Source organism: Micromesistius poutassou, assembly GCF_964030765.1.
Source record: "Micromesistius poutassou genome assembly, chromosome: 11".
In the NCBI taxonomy this organism is placed as follows: domain Eukaryota; kingdom Metazoa; phylum Chordata; class Actinopteri; order Gadiformes; family Gadidae; genus Micromesistius; species Micromesistius poutassou.
In genome coordinates, this window is record NC_140281.1 from 16201277 (window position 1) to 16216037 (window position 14761).

General features: G+C 43.9%; 1 protein-coding gene across 1 annotated transcript; it reads right to left on the bottom strand.

Annotated features, from left to right (window-relative positions):
* Positions 1-180: 180 nt before the first annotated feature.
* On the bottom strand, positions 181-14580 carry LOC311355578 (ATP-dependent zinc metalloprotease YME1L1-like). The gene is made up of 18 exons (XM_084475351.1): positions 14401-14580; positions 13567-13689; positions 11828-11996; positions 11077-11169; positions 10569-10678; positions 9924-10074; positions 9477-9560; positions 9048-9221; positions 7839-7991; positions 4926-5058; positions 4638-4700; positions 4372-4484; positions 3261-3416; positions 2684-2835; positions 1950-2076; positions 1517-1590; positions 1332-1418; positions 181-1205 (listed from the first exon to the last, which is right to left on the bottom strand). The coding sequence occupies exons 1-18, from the start codon at positions 14422-14424 to the stop codon at positions 1065-1067; spliced, it is 2127 nt and encodes a 708-aa protein (XP_084331477.1). The 5' UTR covers positions 14425-14580; the 3' UTR covers positions 181-1064.
* Between the last annotated feature and the right edge of the window lie 181 nt (positions 14581-14761).

Consider the following 14761-nt stretch of genomic DNA (forward strand, 5'->3'; position numbering starts at 1 on the left):
TGATTTTCTTGCAGGAAAAGAGCATAGCTCAGTCAAGCCAGTTGCTAGTGGTCTCTGTTGGATTTTCTTCTTATGGAAAGGTTAGTCGATCAAGTTGTGAATCTGTATGGATATCGTCTTCCCATTATGAACAACCTGCAGGAAGATGAAGTCATCGTGACATGATGAAATCATTCAAGGCATGTTTAAAAACCTTTATTGATGTACGACACAGCACCTTGTTTCCTATTTTAGGAGACAAAAACAAGCACGGGCCGAATCCTTTCCAAGCAGGTACAGTATATACACCCCTTCTCGCTCAGCTATGGGTAGCTGCACACGATGCAAGAAGGAGAAAAATAAAAGACACACTTTGGGCACGTATAAATACAAAGGACAATCGAATAACACAGCAGATGCTGCTGAACCGAGGAAAATAAAACACTAACTAAAATATGAAGGTGACAAGTGGAACTGAATTTTTGCTGCAGCTTTTTGGTAAAACACGTTCTGTAACTTCTAAAAATATGGTTGCATGTCCACAATCATTTGAATGGCAATATAACGTTGGTTTACAGTCTATATATATATATTAGCATCATGTATATTGTTTTAGGTTTACACATAACTGACAATTTCAGTTATTAACCAAAACAACAAGCGTCTTCCAATTACAACTTAGGTGTTTAAAATTGCCATCTAAGGGGCCCTATTAGACCACCAGCTGTAATGTTGATCATTACGAGCCACTTTAGAATCCATCCACTTGTGACGTCACACGTAGCAGTGTCCATCCAAAGAGATGCTGGATTGATTTTGAAGTTGCTTGTAATGACTAACCAACATCACACCTGGTGGTAAAATGGGGCCCCTTTAAATGCAGAATTTCCAGAAGTGTCATAATAAAACATAATAATAATTATAGTCTGTTCTGTTACCTCCGACAACAGAAATAGAAAATAAAATAACTAATTGACTAAAGACCCTGGAGCACAGTGGATGACTCCGTACAAGGAAACAGAAAGGATGGTGTGAGTCTGAGTTGCCGGCGCTTCCAGACGAGAAAGAGTGGGGGGGCTCTGAGTTCAGTGCTCCAGCACCTTGCCCTCCAGGACCAGCCGGATCTCCTTGGCATCGAGGGTCTCATGACGGAGCAGCGCCCCTGCCAGGTTCTCGTGCTCCTGGCTGTAGGTCTTCAGGAGGGTCTTGGCCCTCTCGTACGAGTCCTGGAGGCCAAGAGAAGACGGAATTGTATTCATTAGTTACAAATCTTCATGTCAATACTTGTAGTATTGAAGTGCTGGCAATTGGTGACCTCTATAACCATGGCAACCGTCGGAAGGTGGGCTCACCTTAAGAAGGACGCGCACTTCCTGTTCCACGGCGGCCTGGGTCTCGGGGCTCTGCTTGGTCAGGTCGTTGTAGGTCATGACCCCCAGCTTAAGGACCACAGGCAGAGGTTTAGTCTTAGATTACAGTAACATCAACCACCCCCCCCCCCCCCCAAATCCTTTCTGCAACACGGAGCTCCCCTCACCTTGTCACTCATCCCAAAGCGGGTCACCATCATCTTGGCTATCTTGGTGGCGCCGTCAAAGTCACTAGAAGCACCTGGGAGCGAGGGAGGGAGGGGGAAGAGAAAGAGAGAAAGAGAGAGAGAGAGAGACGGTTAAACATGCTTTTGGTAGCTGCACATGATGCAAGCAGGAAGGAAAATAAAATACAAACGTGCTTTAACCCAGATATACCGACAAATCTGTATCATGAATTTGCAATTAGTAAGCACTTCCATTGAAACCGACTTTGAGTGAGTGAAGTACAAGTTATGAAGGCGCAGGTAGGGGCTAGGGGCGTCCTGCGCTAGGATGCCTACGGGTGAGGCTGCAGACCCACCCGAACAGTGTCCCTGCCCCGCTAGACCCAGTGGAGTGGGGCGTCTAAAGGGGTTAATGACTGGGCACTGGGCGTACCCGTGGTGATGTATTCGTCTCCGAAGATGAGCTCCTCGGCCACGCGGCCCCCCATGCTGACGTCCATCTGGGCCAGGAGCTGGGCCCGCGTCTCACTCCACCGGTCGTTCTCCGGCAGCATGGACACCTGGGAGGGGGAGGAGAGAGCCATGTGATTCAGGGTCTGTTCATGTTCCTTCCTAGGGGCCGGGATCTTTAGTGTCCTCAATAAACGATTTTGGATTAAAAATTATTTTATTAATTGCAATACTGTTAACACACAACAGCGAGGCAAACCTAAGACAAAATGTTAAAAAAAATAATTAAAACATTAAAAATATTTATTTTTGGAAGTTAGAATAATTTTTATTAATTAATTATTCCCGCCTCCTCCATTACTTATATTCCTGCGCATTGTGCTCCTATTGGCCACTTATTTCACATGCTGAGATGGACATTGCTTTGAGAAGTTGTTGTGTGACATGTGTATGCGTGTTGGTTTTATACTATGTGTCAACAGAGGAAACATTTTCATTGTGGATGAGAATAATAATGACTAATCAAAGATGGCTCAGGTTCTGGTTGAGGTTTTAACCGAGCCAACCACCATCAAGAAAGAGTTCCAGTGAAGCAAACATGCCGTGTGGCTTCATAGAAATGCAATAAGCCACGAGAACATCATGCAACCCAACAGAGGATTAGGCAATGTCATTGGGAAAGGGGACAGGAAGTGAGGCAACAGGAAATGGCCGTACGTGTCCGAGGGTGGGTCCCCGGGGCATGATGGTGGCCTTGTTGATGGGCATGGCGTCCTTGGTGTAGTACGCCACGATGGCGTGCCCCGACTCGTGGTAGGCAGTGATCTCCTTGTTCTTCGTGTCGATGTCCACGCTGCGCCTCTCCGGACCTGGGGCAGGAAGAGGATATGAGGTCACCGTCTTTGAAGATGGACCTTTTCTATTATTGGTCTTTTAACTAACATGTAGATCATGAAAAAGTTTTGTATAACCTTGCACAGAATACAATTCTAAATATTCAAACATAAGCTAATTAATTGAATAAAAAAATAGACATTTTTCGGCCCCACAGAAGGTGTTTGTGCATGTGTTTGCGCCTGTGTGTGTGTGTGTGTGTGTGTGTGTGTGTGTGTGTGTGTGTGTGTGTGTGTGTGCGCCTGCATATGTGTTTGTGCATGTGTTTCCGCCTGTGTGTGTGTGTGTGTACGTGTGCGCCTGCATATGTGTTGATGCATGTGTTTGCGCCTGTGTGTGTGTGTGTGTGCGCCTGCATATGGGTGCGTGTGCCCCTGCATCTGTGTGCCTGCGTCCTCACCCATGAGGATCTTGTCCTTGGCGAACTCCAGCTCCCTCATGGTGACGCGCTCCCTCAGGTCCACGGCCGCCTTCAGCGCCGCCTGGTTCACCAGGTTCTCCAGCTCCGCCCCGGTGAATCCCACCGTGCCGCGCGCTATGATCCCCGCCTCCACCGCTGGGGGGGAGAGAGGAGGAGGAGGAGGAGGAGAGAAGAGGATGGAAGAGGGTGGGGGCAGAGGAGGGAGGAAGAGGAGAGAAGAGTGTTGGGGGAGAGGAGGGAGGAAAGAAGGCAGAAGGAGGAGGAAGGGGAGAGAAGAGGGTGGGGTCAGAGGAGGGAGGAGGAGGAAGAGGGTGGGGGAGAGAGGAGAGGAGGAGGAAGGGGAGAGAAGAGGGTGGGGGAAAGAAGGGAGGGGGAGGAAGAAGAGAGAAGAGGGTGGGGGAGAGAGGAGAGGAGGAGGAAGGGGAGAGAAGAGGGTGGGGGAAAGAAGGGAGGGGGAGGAAGAAGAGAGAAGAGGGTGGGGGAGAGAGGAGAGGAGGAGGAAGGGGAGAGAAGAGCGTGGGAGGGGAGAGAAGAGCGTGGGAGGAGAGAGAAGAGGGTGGGGGGAGAAGAGGGAGGAGGAGAAGAGGGCAGGAGGAGGAAGATCAGGGGGAGCAGAAGACAAAAAGATGTTGGAGCAGTTTGTTGAGGCAGTGATGGAGGACGGTTCCGGTCTTTAACTCCAGAGGAGGAACAAAAGATGTTTAGATCTGAGGGATAAGACTCGGCGAGAACAAAAAAAAAAAGCTTCCACACTACTACACAAGAAAAAGAAGACAGGCGTTCTCATTGGCTTGCCTTAGTGGCTTTTTCCTTTCAGGGTAAATCAATCATTATATCATGTTAATTAAACATTAAACAAAAATACTTTTTTTTTAAATAAAAAGCTAAATAATTATATTTACACAAAGAAATTCCAGAAACTTAACGTCCCTAACCTTTTGCCAATTATACGTAAAAGTCCCGGAACAACCTAGGAGGAGTTTGGGAGGAGCAGTGGACCACAACACAACATCCTTAATGCTTGGTTTGACTCTGGATATTCAGCACTTTAATGGTTTTAGGACCTAAGCTAACTAGCGGTGAAACCTACCAGGGTCCACCTTTATCTTGGACAGGTACCAGTTGAGGATCTCCGTGCGACCTTTGACATCAGGTCGGGGGACGGTGACCTGCATGTCGAACCGCCCGGGCCTCACCAGAGCACTGTCACACAAAAAGGTTTAAATAAAGTTAGGATATTACAAAATACCTCAAATTTTTGCATCAACATGTGGAATCCACGGCAATGCAAATGAATAATACATATGAATACATTTAAAATCATAATTTATAAATTAATCATAAATCAAATCATACCTGTCCAAAGCTTCTGCAAAATTTGTAGCACCAATAACAATGACTCCTTCGTTTGGTTTGAACCTGGAAAGAAAAACATTGGAGATTATATTAGATATTATTACTTTTTCTTTTTATAATTCAATATAAAAGTGCTAAATGTTTCAAAGATAAATACAAAGAACATTGTGTGTGGGACATTTGTCATCAGTACAGTAGAACATATGAGACCGTGCGGGGACCATATGATACCATGTGTGGCCCATGTGAGACTATATGAGTACCATGTGAGACTGTGTGAGGACCTACCCGTCCATCTCAGCCAGCAGCTGGTTGATGGTCTGTCTGGAGTAGGGGTGCATGGGGGACTCAATCCTCTTCCCTCCCACACTGTCCAGCTCATCGATGAAGATCACACACGGGGCGCTAGCCTTCGCCTCCTCTGCAGAGAACAAGGACACCAGAGGGCTTATATGCTATCAGAGAGCAACCCCTGTTTGGGCTCCAATAGCGTGAGAAAGCATAGCATGAAGATAGCCGCATAGCAAAGACACAGCCTCCTTAGCATCAAAATAGTAGGGCATATACAGGTCGCCACATAGCATTGAGACGGCTGCCATAGCATTGAGATAGCATAGCAACATGATAGCATAGTATAGGTAGACCCATTTGAATGTGGAACTGGCCTGACCGGACCAAGTTGATGTGTTCAATATAGGGCTGAGGTATGGCGTGTGACTTGGTCTATTCCCAGCCAAAAGGTTCCAGGTTCGAACCCAAGTCAGCAATCTACCTGTAGACATCCTTGAGAAATGGCCTTAAAATCTAGCCACGCCTATTTAGGCAAGGCAAGGCAAGGCAACTTTATTTATATAGCACTTTTCATACACAAGGCAGACTCAAAGTGCTTCACATATAAACACTGTCATACAATAAAATAAAATAATAGATAAGTAAAAAGTAAAATAGATAGAAAGTAAAGGCAAAGTTAAAAAAAACATTTTAGAAAGGCAGAGTTAATTAAAATGCATTTTAGAAAGGCAAAGTTACTAATAAAATAAAAATAAAAATAGAAGCATTGTAGATTTAAGATTTAGCAGAAAGCTAAAGCAAACATAAAAGTCTTCAGTCTTGTTTTAAAAGCTGTCAGAGTTGGGGCAAGTCTTAAATCCTCAGGGAGTTTATTCCAGCTATTTGTTGCATAGTAACTAAATCCTGCTTCCCCATGTTTCGTGTTGACTCTGGGGGTAATTAACAGATTGGTCTCAGAGGATCTTAGTGGTCTAGAAGACTTATGTAGTGGAAGCATATCAGTTAAATATTTTGGCCCTAAACCATGTAGGGATTTATAGGTTAGCAACATGATTTTAAAATCAATTCTCTGACATACAGGGAGCCAATGTAATGATTTAAGAATTGGTGTAATATGTTCACATTTTTTGGTCTTTGTTAGAACTCTAGCAGCAGCATTCTGAACAAGCTGTAGTTGCCTTAGAGTTTTTTTTGGGAGACCTGTAAGGAGACCATTGCAGTAATCAAGCTTGCTAGTGATAAAGGCATGTACAAGTGTTTGTAAGTCTTCGGTAGACATGAGCCCTCTAAGTTTTGCTACGTTTTTAAGGTGATAATATGCAGATTTTGTAACTGATTTGATGTGACTGTCGAAATGTAAATCTGAATCCATAATAACCCCTAGATTTCTGGCTTTGATTGAGGTTTTCAAGGACAGAGAGTGAAGGTGTTGGGTAACTTTAAGCCTTTCGGTTTTAGCACCAAATACAATTATCTCGGTTTTGTCCTCATTTAGTTGAAGGAAATTTTGGCACATCCAGTCTTTTGACTTGCTCAATGCACTGGCACAACAGATCTATGGGCTGATGGGCTGTCATTTGGTGATAGAGATACATAGATTTGAGTGTCATCAGCATAGCAGTGATGGTCAATATTGTTATTTTGCATGATTTGCCCTAGTGGGAGCATGTAGATGTTGAATAGAGAGGGTCCTAAGATCGAACCTTGTGGGACTCCACATGTCACGTTTGTTGATTCTGAAACAAAGTCGCCAATGGAAACAAAGTAGTTCCTATTTTGTAGGTAGGACCTAAACCAATTTAAAACTGTGCCTGAAAGCCCCACCCAGTTTTCTAATCTGTCCAAAAGTATTGTATGGTCTACAGTGTCGAATGCAGCACTGAGGTCTAGTAGCATTAGTATTGAGATTTTGCCAGAGTCTGTGTTAAGACGGATGTCGTTTACAACTTTAATAAGGGCGGTCTCAGTGCTGTGAAGGGGTCGAAATCCGGATTGGAAGGTGTCATAGCAACCAGTTGATGCCAGGAAGTCACTAAGTTGCTGGAGGACAATTTTCTCAATGATTTTACTTATGAAGGGTAGATTTGATATTGGTCTGTAGTTGTTAATAACAGAGGCATCTAGGCTCCGCTTTTTTAAAAGGGGTTTGATAACTGCAGTTTTTAAGGCTTTTGGGAAAGTGCCTGATTGGAGAGAGTTGTTAACTATTTGCAATATGTCTATTGCTAGGCAGTCAAAAACATTCTTAAAGTGGTTGGTAGGTAAAGTATCAAGGCAACAGGTGGATGGCTTCAGTTGTGTCACAGTTTCCACAAGAGTTTTAGAGTCTGTGACATTAAAGCATGTCATTGCCACGTTACTTTTGCCTGAATATGGTGGTAGTCCAGCATTTTTGTTTAAAGTGGAGACATTGATGGCGCGTCTGATGCCTTCAATTTTATCAGTATAAAATGCTGCAAACTCATTGCATTTCTGAGTGGAATGAAGGTCAGGTGGAATTTGTGTTGGGGGCTTGGTCAGTCTGTCAACAGTTGCAAATAGGGTTTTGGCATTATTAGTATTGGTTTTAATGATATTGGAGAAAAATGTTTCTCTAGCGCTTTTTAAGTCTAAATTGTAAGCACGGAGGCTCTCTTTATAGATGTCATGGTGTATATGAAGTTTTGTTTTACGCCATATGCGTTCAGCCTTCCTGCATTCTTTTTTCTGGGCTGTTACAAAAGCAGCTTTTCTCCAAGGTGCCTTTTGCTTTCCAGAATTAAAGTGTCTGCTAAAAAAATGACTAAACAGTCAAAGAAACAGCACCAACTACTATTCTGTAACAAGGAAAGGTTGTCAAACAATTTGGTCCATACATTTTTGTAACAACGTATCCATTCTCTTTGAAACAGAACAGGGTGCTGAACTCACTGAAGAGGTTTCTGATGCGACTGGCGCCCACGCCCACGAACATCTCGTCAAACTCCGACCCAGAGGCGTAGTAGAAGGGGACGTCCGCCTCCCCGGCCACGGCGCGCGCCAGCAGGGTCTTCCCGGTGCCCGGAGGCCCCACCAGTAGGATGCCTGGAGGACATGGGGGGGGGAAAGGGTCAGTCCCTGGAGCCTCATCACAGGCAGACCCGTAGGGCCCTGCCTGGAGGACAGCGGGCAGAGGGTCAGTCCCTGGAGCCTCATCACAGGCAGACCCGTAGGGCCCTGCCTGGAGGACAGCGGGCAGAGGGTCAGTCCCTGGAGCCTCATCACAGGCAGACCCGTAGGGCCCTGCCTGGAGGACAGCGGGCAGAGGGTCAGTCCCTGGAGCCTCATCACAGGCAGACTTGTAGGGCGGGGAACAGTCTTAACAAAAGCAAAAAACAACAGTCCCTTTATTTTGGACTTAGGATTTGACTGTTTACCGTTTTTTGTGTTTGTCCTGTTGTAATGTTGTATGGGCTATATCGGCTGGTGTGAGTAGACAAATGATGTATACCACTTTTTGTTAATGGCAATCACAAATGTCACATACAAGCGATTTACGCACTTGGTAAGTCTACCGTTGCAATGTATTATGAATCAGTATTAATTGTCGCACACACACACCAAACGAATCACAGGGCAACGGGTGGAAGATACACACCTCGGAGGATTCCATTTTAGTTCTTGTTTTGTTCAATATAATGTGTGACTCGGAGGACTCACACATGAGAGGCCCCAGCTGTGGTGTTGGGGGTATGTGGAGGATGGCTGGTTTAAGCAGCCTCACCAGGCCAGAGTCAGACTGATTGGACTCTGGGGCTGGGTGAGGCTGCACACGTGTTGCACCTTGAGCAATCAGTGTGCATGGGTTGAACCAGCCATCCACACTCAGGGGAGATCTCCTTCATGTCCACATATAGCACCTGGTCATGTATCGTTGTCTATACAAACTATACAATACACCGGTTTTCCAACATCATCATCCTGCGTCCTTGTCGGGAGGAGCCCAGTAAAAGCCCCCTTGGTGGCGTGCAACATTGTCTTTGTTGCAGTTGTATGTTAGTGGAGGGGCTTAGCTATATTTGAAGTCAGAATTCGAACCTCCTCTCCCCTCACTATGGGCAGCTTTCCCCCCCACAGCGGTGCCCTCCTGGGGGCTCCTACCTTTGGGCAGCTTGCCCCCCAGAATGGTGAACTTCTGGGGGTTCCTGAGGAACTCCACGACATCCTGCAGCTCGTTCTTGGCCTCATCCACACCCTTCACGTGGTCAAAGGTCACGTTCTTCATCTGGACGGGGTCCACGGCCGAGTCCAGGCCCGAGGTGGCGCGGAACCTCACTGTGAACCGATCCACAAGAGGTTGTGCATTAAGCATTGGGAATACAGAAATCCATGCATATAAACACAGACACACACAAAATTGTTCTTGCATAATCAGTCATCTGTTAGTCAGATCATTCTATTAACAAAGCATAACAAACATCACAAAGCCTTTACAGAGAAAGGAAAATGTATGCAAACTGTAAAGATAAGGACTAATCACCTCCATGATCCACAGAATTAAGGATTTTATTCATTAAAACAAGTGCTTACCGGAGAGGAAGGGCGACCTGAACAGACCGTACAGGCCCGCCCCCAGCAGCACCAACAAGATCAACCGGGTCCGCCTCACAGATTCTGGAACACACAGTGTGGCACTTAGGAGAGACCGACAACCCAACCCACTATCGCTACCTAGTGGAGACGTAGAGCAACTGCACATTTTATCAACTGCACCAGCACCTGTTGCATGGGATGAATACATATCTTACATAATCACTTATATTAAAAAGAATACATGGAATTAAAAATCATTTTTTGCGGAAAAAAAAAAGGTAAGCAATTGTGTTTAGACTATTTCCAATATATTTTCTGCTCCAATATCTTTATTAAAGCAACCAGCTTTAAACTAAGGTGGGAAAGAAAGAAGAAAAAAGATATACCTGTGTTAAACACACACACAGAGCCAGAGAGAGCGAGAGAGCGAGAGATCTCCAGTACCTGGAGTCCTCTGGGAGTAGGCCTGGGACTTCATGAAGCCCTCGGTGAAGCCCGTCTTGAAGGCCTCCTGCTGGGCCTCTGGGAGGTTCTTCTGCTTCATCAGCTGGTCCAATGTCTGGGCCTCCACGCCCTTCTCTCTGCCCAGGAGACTCTGGAGGGGACACAGAGTTCCCGCTATGAGCTTGCCGTTCACATGCTGTAAACATGCTTGTCAATGCCTGCCTACTGGGGTCTGGTTATTTATCTTTTTTCAAGTAGACCGGACTACTTGCACAAAACATACTTTACAACTTTGTTCATATAAAACGTCAACAAAAAATGTATCAAATTGTTCTAAAAGCTTTGGGGAAAATAGAGTACAGAACTAGGCTACACTATGTTGTATAGCCATCCTGCCATGTAAAAATCACGTTTTCTACAATAAACCATGTCGTTTAGAAGATGTACGCTTGTGTCTGATTTAGAAAACTTTTCCAGAGAAGATGAAATTGATTTAGAAGTATTTTAGGTGGGCGCGAGCTGGCCCCAGCTAAAATAAGAGCTGGGTCTCTTGCTCGACTCCTACCTCAGCCCTTAACACTTAACATCCTCCCATCACGGTAATCCCAGACTGTGTGTGTGTGTAGAGTCCCTACAGACCCTCACCTTCATGAAGGCTGGGGTGTAGCTGTCCAGTTCTGTGGGCGGCTGGTAGTCAGGGTCCCTCCGCCTGGTGCTAGACTTCAGGGTCTTGAACCCACGACTCTGGACGCCTGCTGCGGGACGGAACAGAGGCAGGAGAATAAGAGTAACAGCTGGCATGACAGTCCTAGTTACCATTACATATCGTCCATTTAGTAAACCTCTTCATCAAAAGTAATCTAGACCGAGTTCCTTTCAGATACACGTCACTAAGGTGATAGATGGATTAGGGAATCTTGCTCAAGGGCACCTGTGGACTCGGGGTTAATTGTTCTGCTGCATTTCACAAACACATAATGCTTTATTATTATTATTATGTGTTAATTATAATAATGATTCTCACACACACACACACACACACACACACACACACACACACACACACACACACACACACACACACACACACACACACACACACACACACACACACACACACACACACACACACACACAATGTTTGTACTGCTACCTGGTAAATAGTCCAGTTGTGTGCAGAGTGACTGCAGAGGGCTGTGATGTTGTCTGTGGAATACCGCCGAGCCAGCCGTTCTCTGAGTAAACCCTTTAAGACAACATCATCATCATCATCATAGGCCACCTCCATACAGCTCTTTACTGGAAACTATGGTCACACACTTCCCTTTAAATTCAGGAGAACATGAAATCCACGAGTGAAATCGTATGTTTTTGTCTCTTTGAGCTCTATCACTGTCCTGGACAACTATAGTATAACGCTATGGTGTGTTTAGATGGTGAAGCTCCGTCTGAGTAGCGATTTATTTTGATGTCCGAGTGAGGGTTAAAAGGTTGTATCAGCGATGCTAGGCAGAAACATAAATTATCACATTCATCTGATCTTTCCTCACATTCCGCCAGCTTCCTGCCCCATAAGCCGTGTCTCTGTAGGCTCCGTTTGTTTGGGATCTCGCTTCAAATACAAACAGAAGTGATGTCACCCAACATCGCTGATACAGCCTTTAAGCGTCTCAGATTTATTATGTATCATCAAGGTGTATGGTGCATTTCATTTAATGCATTAACATCGCTCATTATAAAGTTTGGACTAAAACACGGTATTAAAAAAGTATCACAGTTTCCAGTGGTCATAACCATGGGTTAAGAACACTTCTAGAATAATGCTTTTGTTTTTAATCTCATAATGTTGAGATTGAACTGAGCAACTCTCCAGATACAATCCAACCAAGCGGCCTGGTTCTCACCGTTCTTGTTGTGGAAGAAGGAGTTGGCGGAGGTGTGAGAGGTCCTCCATGGGGAGTTGCAGGAGGGAGCATCCTGCGGCCCCAGGCAGGGCAGTAACCTGCTGACCAGCTCCTCCAGCTGACCAGCCCCGAACTCAGACAGACCCACATCCCTCAGGCTCACACTGGGCTGGAGAGAGACACAGAAATACAATACTAAGTACATCTAACCACTACCCATGACTGACACACACACACACACACAGTGTATATATATGTATAAAAATTAGACCCAACTAGCGATGAATGTTACGTGTCCATCTACACCAAGTAGATCAATATGTATGTGTAACCCATAGCTCAAATTTAGTCTTAAATATTATATATTAAATAGTATATACATTAAATAGATAACAACTTATTTGATAATAAATACATTTACCATTTAATATAATAAAATATCTAGAAAAGGTTTTTTTCACCATCCCTTTAATAACGTCAGCCCCCCATAACCGCCCCTTTAAGAGACCTTTCGGTTCACGAGCCAAGCTTGAATAACTGTTAAATGATTCAGACACGGAATCAGAGGCACCTGACAGTAAAACTAAACTGTATAATTGATATTATTATTGGTTGTTTTCAATCTCAAGTCGAGAGTCTGTTTATACAACAAGCTCGCCTCTATCGAAAAACGAGTGCTGAAAGACTGTTTGTCAGGTTTTTTGACACCCTGAAAAGATCCTAGAACCACATCTGTGCTGCCGCGGGACAGCGCACACAAACGTAGGACTTCACTTGAACTGAACTTTGATGGCGAGCTTACCCAACGACCCGAAGAGCCTACCCAACGGAATCCACACAAACCAAATTATCTATACAGTTTGAACATTGGACATTGAACAATTGAATTGAGATATTGTTGAAAAGATATTAGATTGTTGTTGTTTGTATACACATTTGTACACAGTTGATATTAAATTGTTGTTGTTTGTGTACACATTTTTTTTGAATTTTACTTTTGAATTTTATTTTTTTCATAATCACCTGTAAAAAGGAAATATATAGGAAAAGATCACAAACTAGAACAAAATAAATAGCATAACAAATATAGTTCCATCCATGAACAATAATAGTTGTACAAACTATGTAATAGAACATTTAGTTAATATTTAATATATTTAATATTTATTTAGCAGAACAAATATAGTTGTACAAACTCTTTATGTAATATAGCATTTATTTAATATTTAATACCTGAACATATTCAAAAGGAAAAGGGATTCTTAAGAGTTTTAAGAATATTTATTGTATATTTTTATTGTAAATATCAATTTGTTTCATTTCATTTTCCTATCTATTTATTGATCTATTTAATATTTAATCTTTGTTTATGTAAGTAAACTGCCAGATTTATTATTATAAACCCTGTCTCCAGTCATTCATTTCTATGTTTGATTTCACCACTCCGCACGAACCTAGGACTGGCCCAGTAGCGTAATTTTCTAGTTCTAAGCGACACAAGTGTTACACATGCAACTAGTACAGTCTTGCCAGCAGAGAAACATTGCATCCCTTCACTACAATAAACTAAAGGCTCATGAAAACTAAATTTTCAGCAAACTTAGCCATCCAGAGTCCGACACAATATGGATATTATAACGGTCCTACCTTGGCTCCTTACCGTGTGTTTAGGAAGCTTGGCTAGGCAAAGCCAAGAGATTTGGAATGTAATAGTCACTGTTTACGTGCTCTCCACTTACATCTCTCTGCAGGAGGTCGTTCTCCGGAGCTGGGACGCTCTGCACCGACGCTGTGACCGCCGAACTAGCCGCACTCTTCAGGGAATGGATCGCATTGGCGAGCTGGCTCAGGGGCAATATCATCTGGGGAGAGGGGTATTGACATATGCATGTAATGGCAGAAGATATAACTGTACACACCATCTCCAATTTATAGAATTGTTTAGAGGTCTTTTAAGGACAGTAGGGCAGGCAAGGTATGTCTAGGTTTCACCAGTTAATAGAGCAAAAGGAGGGAGTAGTAGCAACATGCTGTACGTGACTTGTGCTATGTAACGCTCTGTTCATGTCACGGGAGGTATGTGTAGCTTTTACCAGTCAATAGAGTAATATGAGGGAGTAATAGCAACATGCTGTAGGTGACTGGCGCTATGTAACCCTCTGTCCATGTAACGTGAGGTGTGAGGGAGTAGTAGCAACATGCTGTCGGTGACTGGCGCTATGTAACGCTCTGTTCATGTAACGTGGGGTAAGTCTAGGTTTCACCAGTCAATAGAGCAATCTGAGGCAACAGTAGCAACATGCTGTAGGTGACTGACGCTATGTATCCCTCTGTCCATGTAATGGGAGGTATGCGTGACGTAATATCTGGCTTTTTAGATCAAGCTACAAATATGAACAAAGCTGTAACACACTGCCATCCAAAGCAACGCTAAAGTAAAACGTGAAAATATACACATGTATACAATCACTGGCCCTATCGTTTGGTTAGTTAGCGAATGTATTATGACAGATAATGATATATGTGCATCTAGATAGCTGTCAGCCGGTCGGCTAACTAGCTGTTAGCATTACCTGTTGTGGTGAAAGCGAAAACATAGTTCCTCCGCAACACAGTGGATGTTGATGGTTATGGTATGAGAACAAAGCCCTCCGGACACAGGACTATGCCCCAGAAGTAAAGGTCCTTTGGTTCTCCTTCTTTTTATTATACAACTTTCCAGTGTCGATTAAAAGGGCTTCTTCGTTAAGGTCAAATAGCCTACAAAGTGACGCAAGCGGTTATCACTACCGGGGTCATCTGGCGTGTTTGCGATTAGAATTTGTATACAAACATTGCGTTTAAAATATATATTGCTGTAAAAAAAAAAAAAAAATAGTAGGGAAAATTACATTTATATTCTATTCCACGTAAGAATATATATGTATATATATA

Coding starts and splice junctions, on each gene's coding strand:
- LOC311355578 (XM_084475351.1), bottom strand. CDS start 14,424: ATGTTTTCGCTTTCACCACAACAG. Junction 13,690..14,400: donor TTTCGCTTTCACCACAACAG/GTAATGCTAACA, acceptor CCCTCTCCCCAG/ATGATATTGCCCCTGAGCCA. Junction 1,206..1,331: donor AAGTGCGCGTCCTTCTTAAG/GTGAGCCCACCT, acceptor CTTGGCCTCCAG/GACTCGTACGAGAGGGCCAA.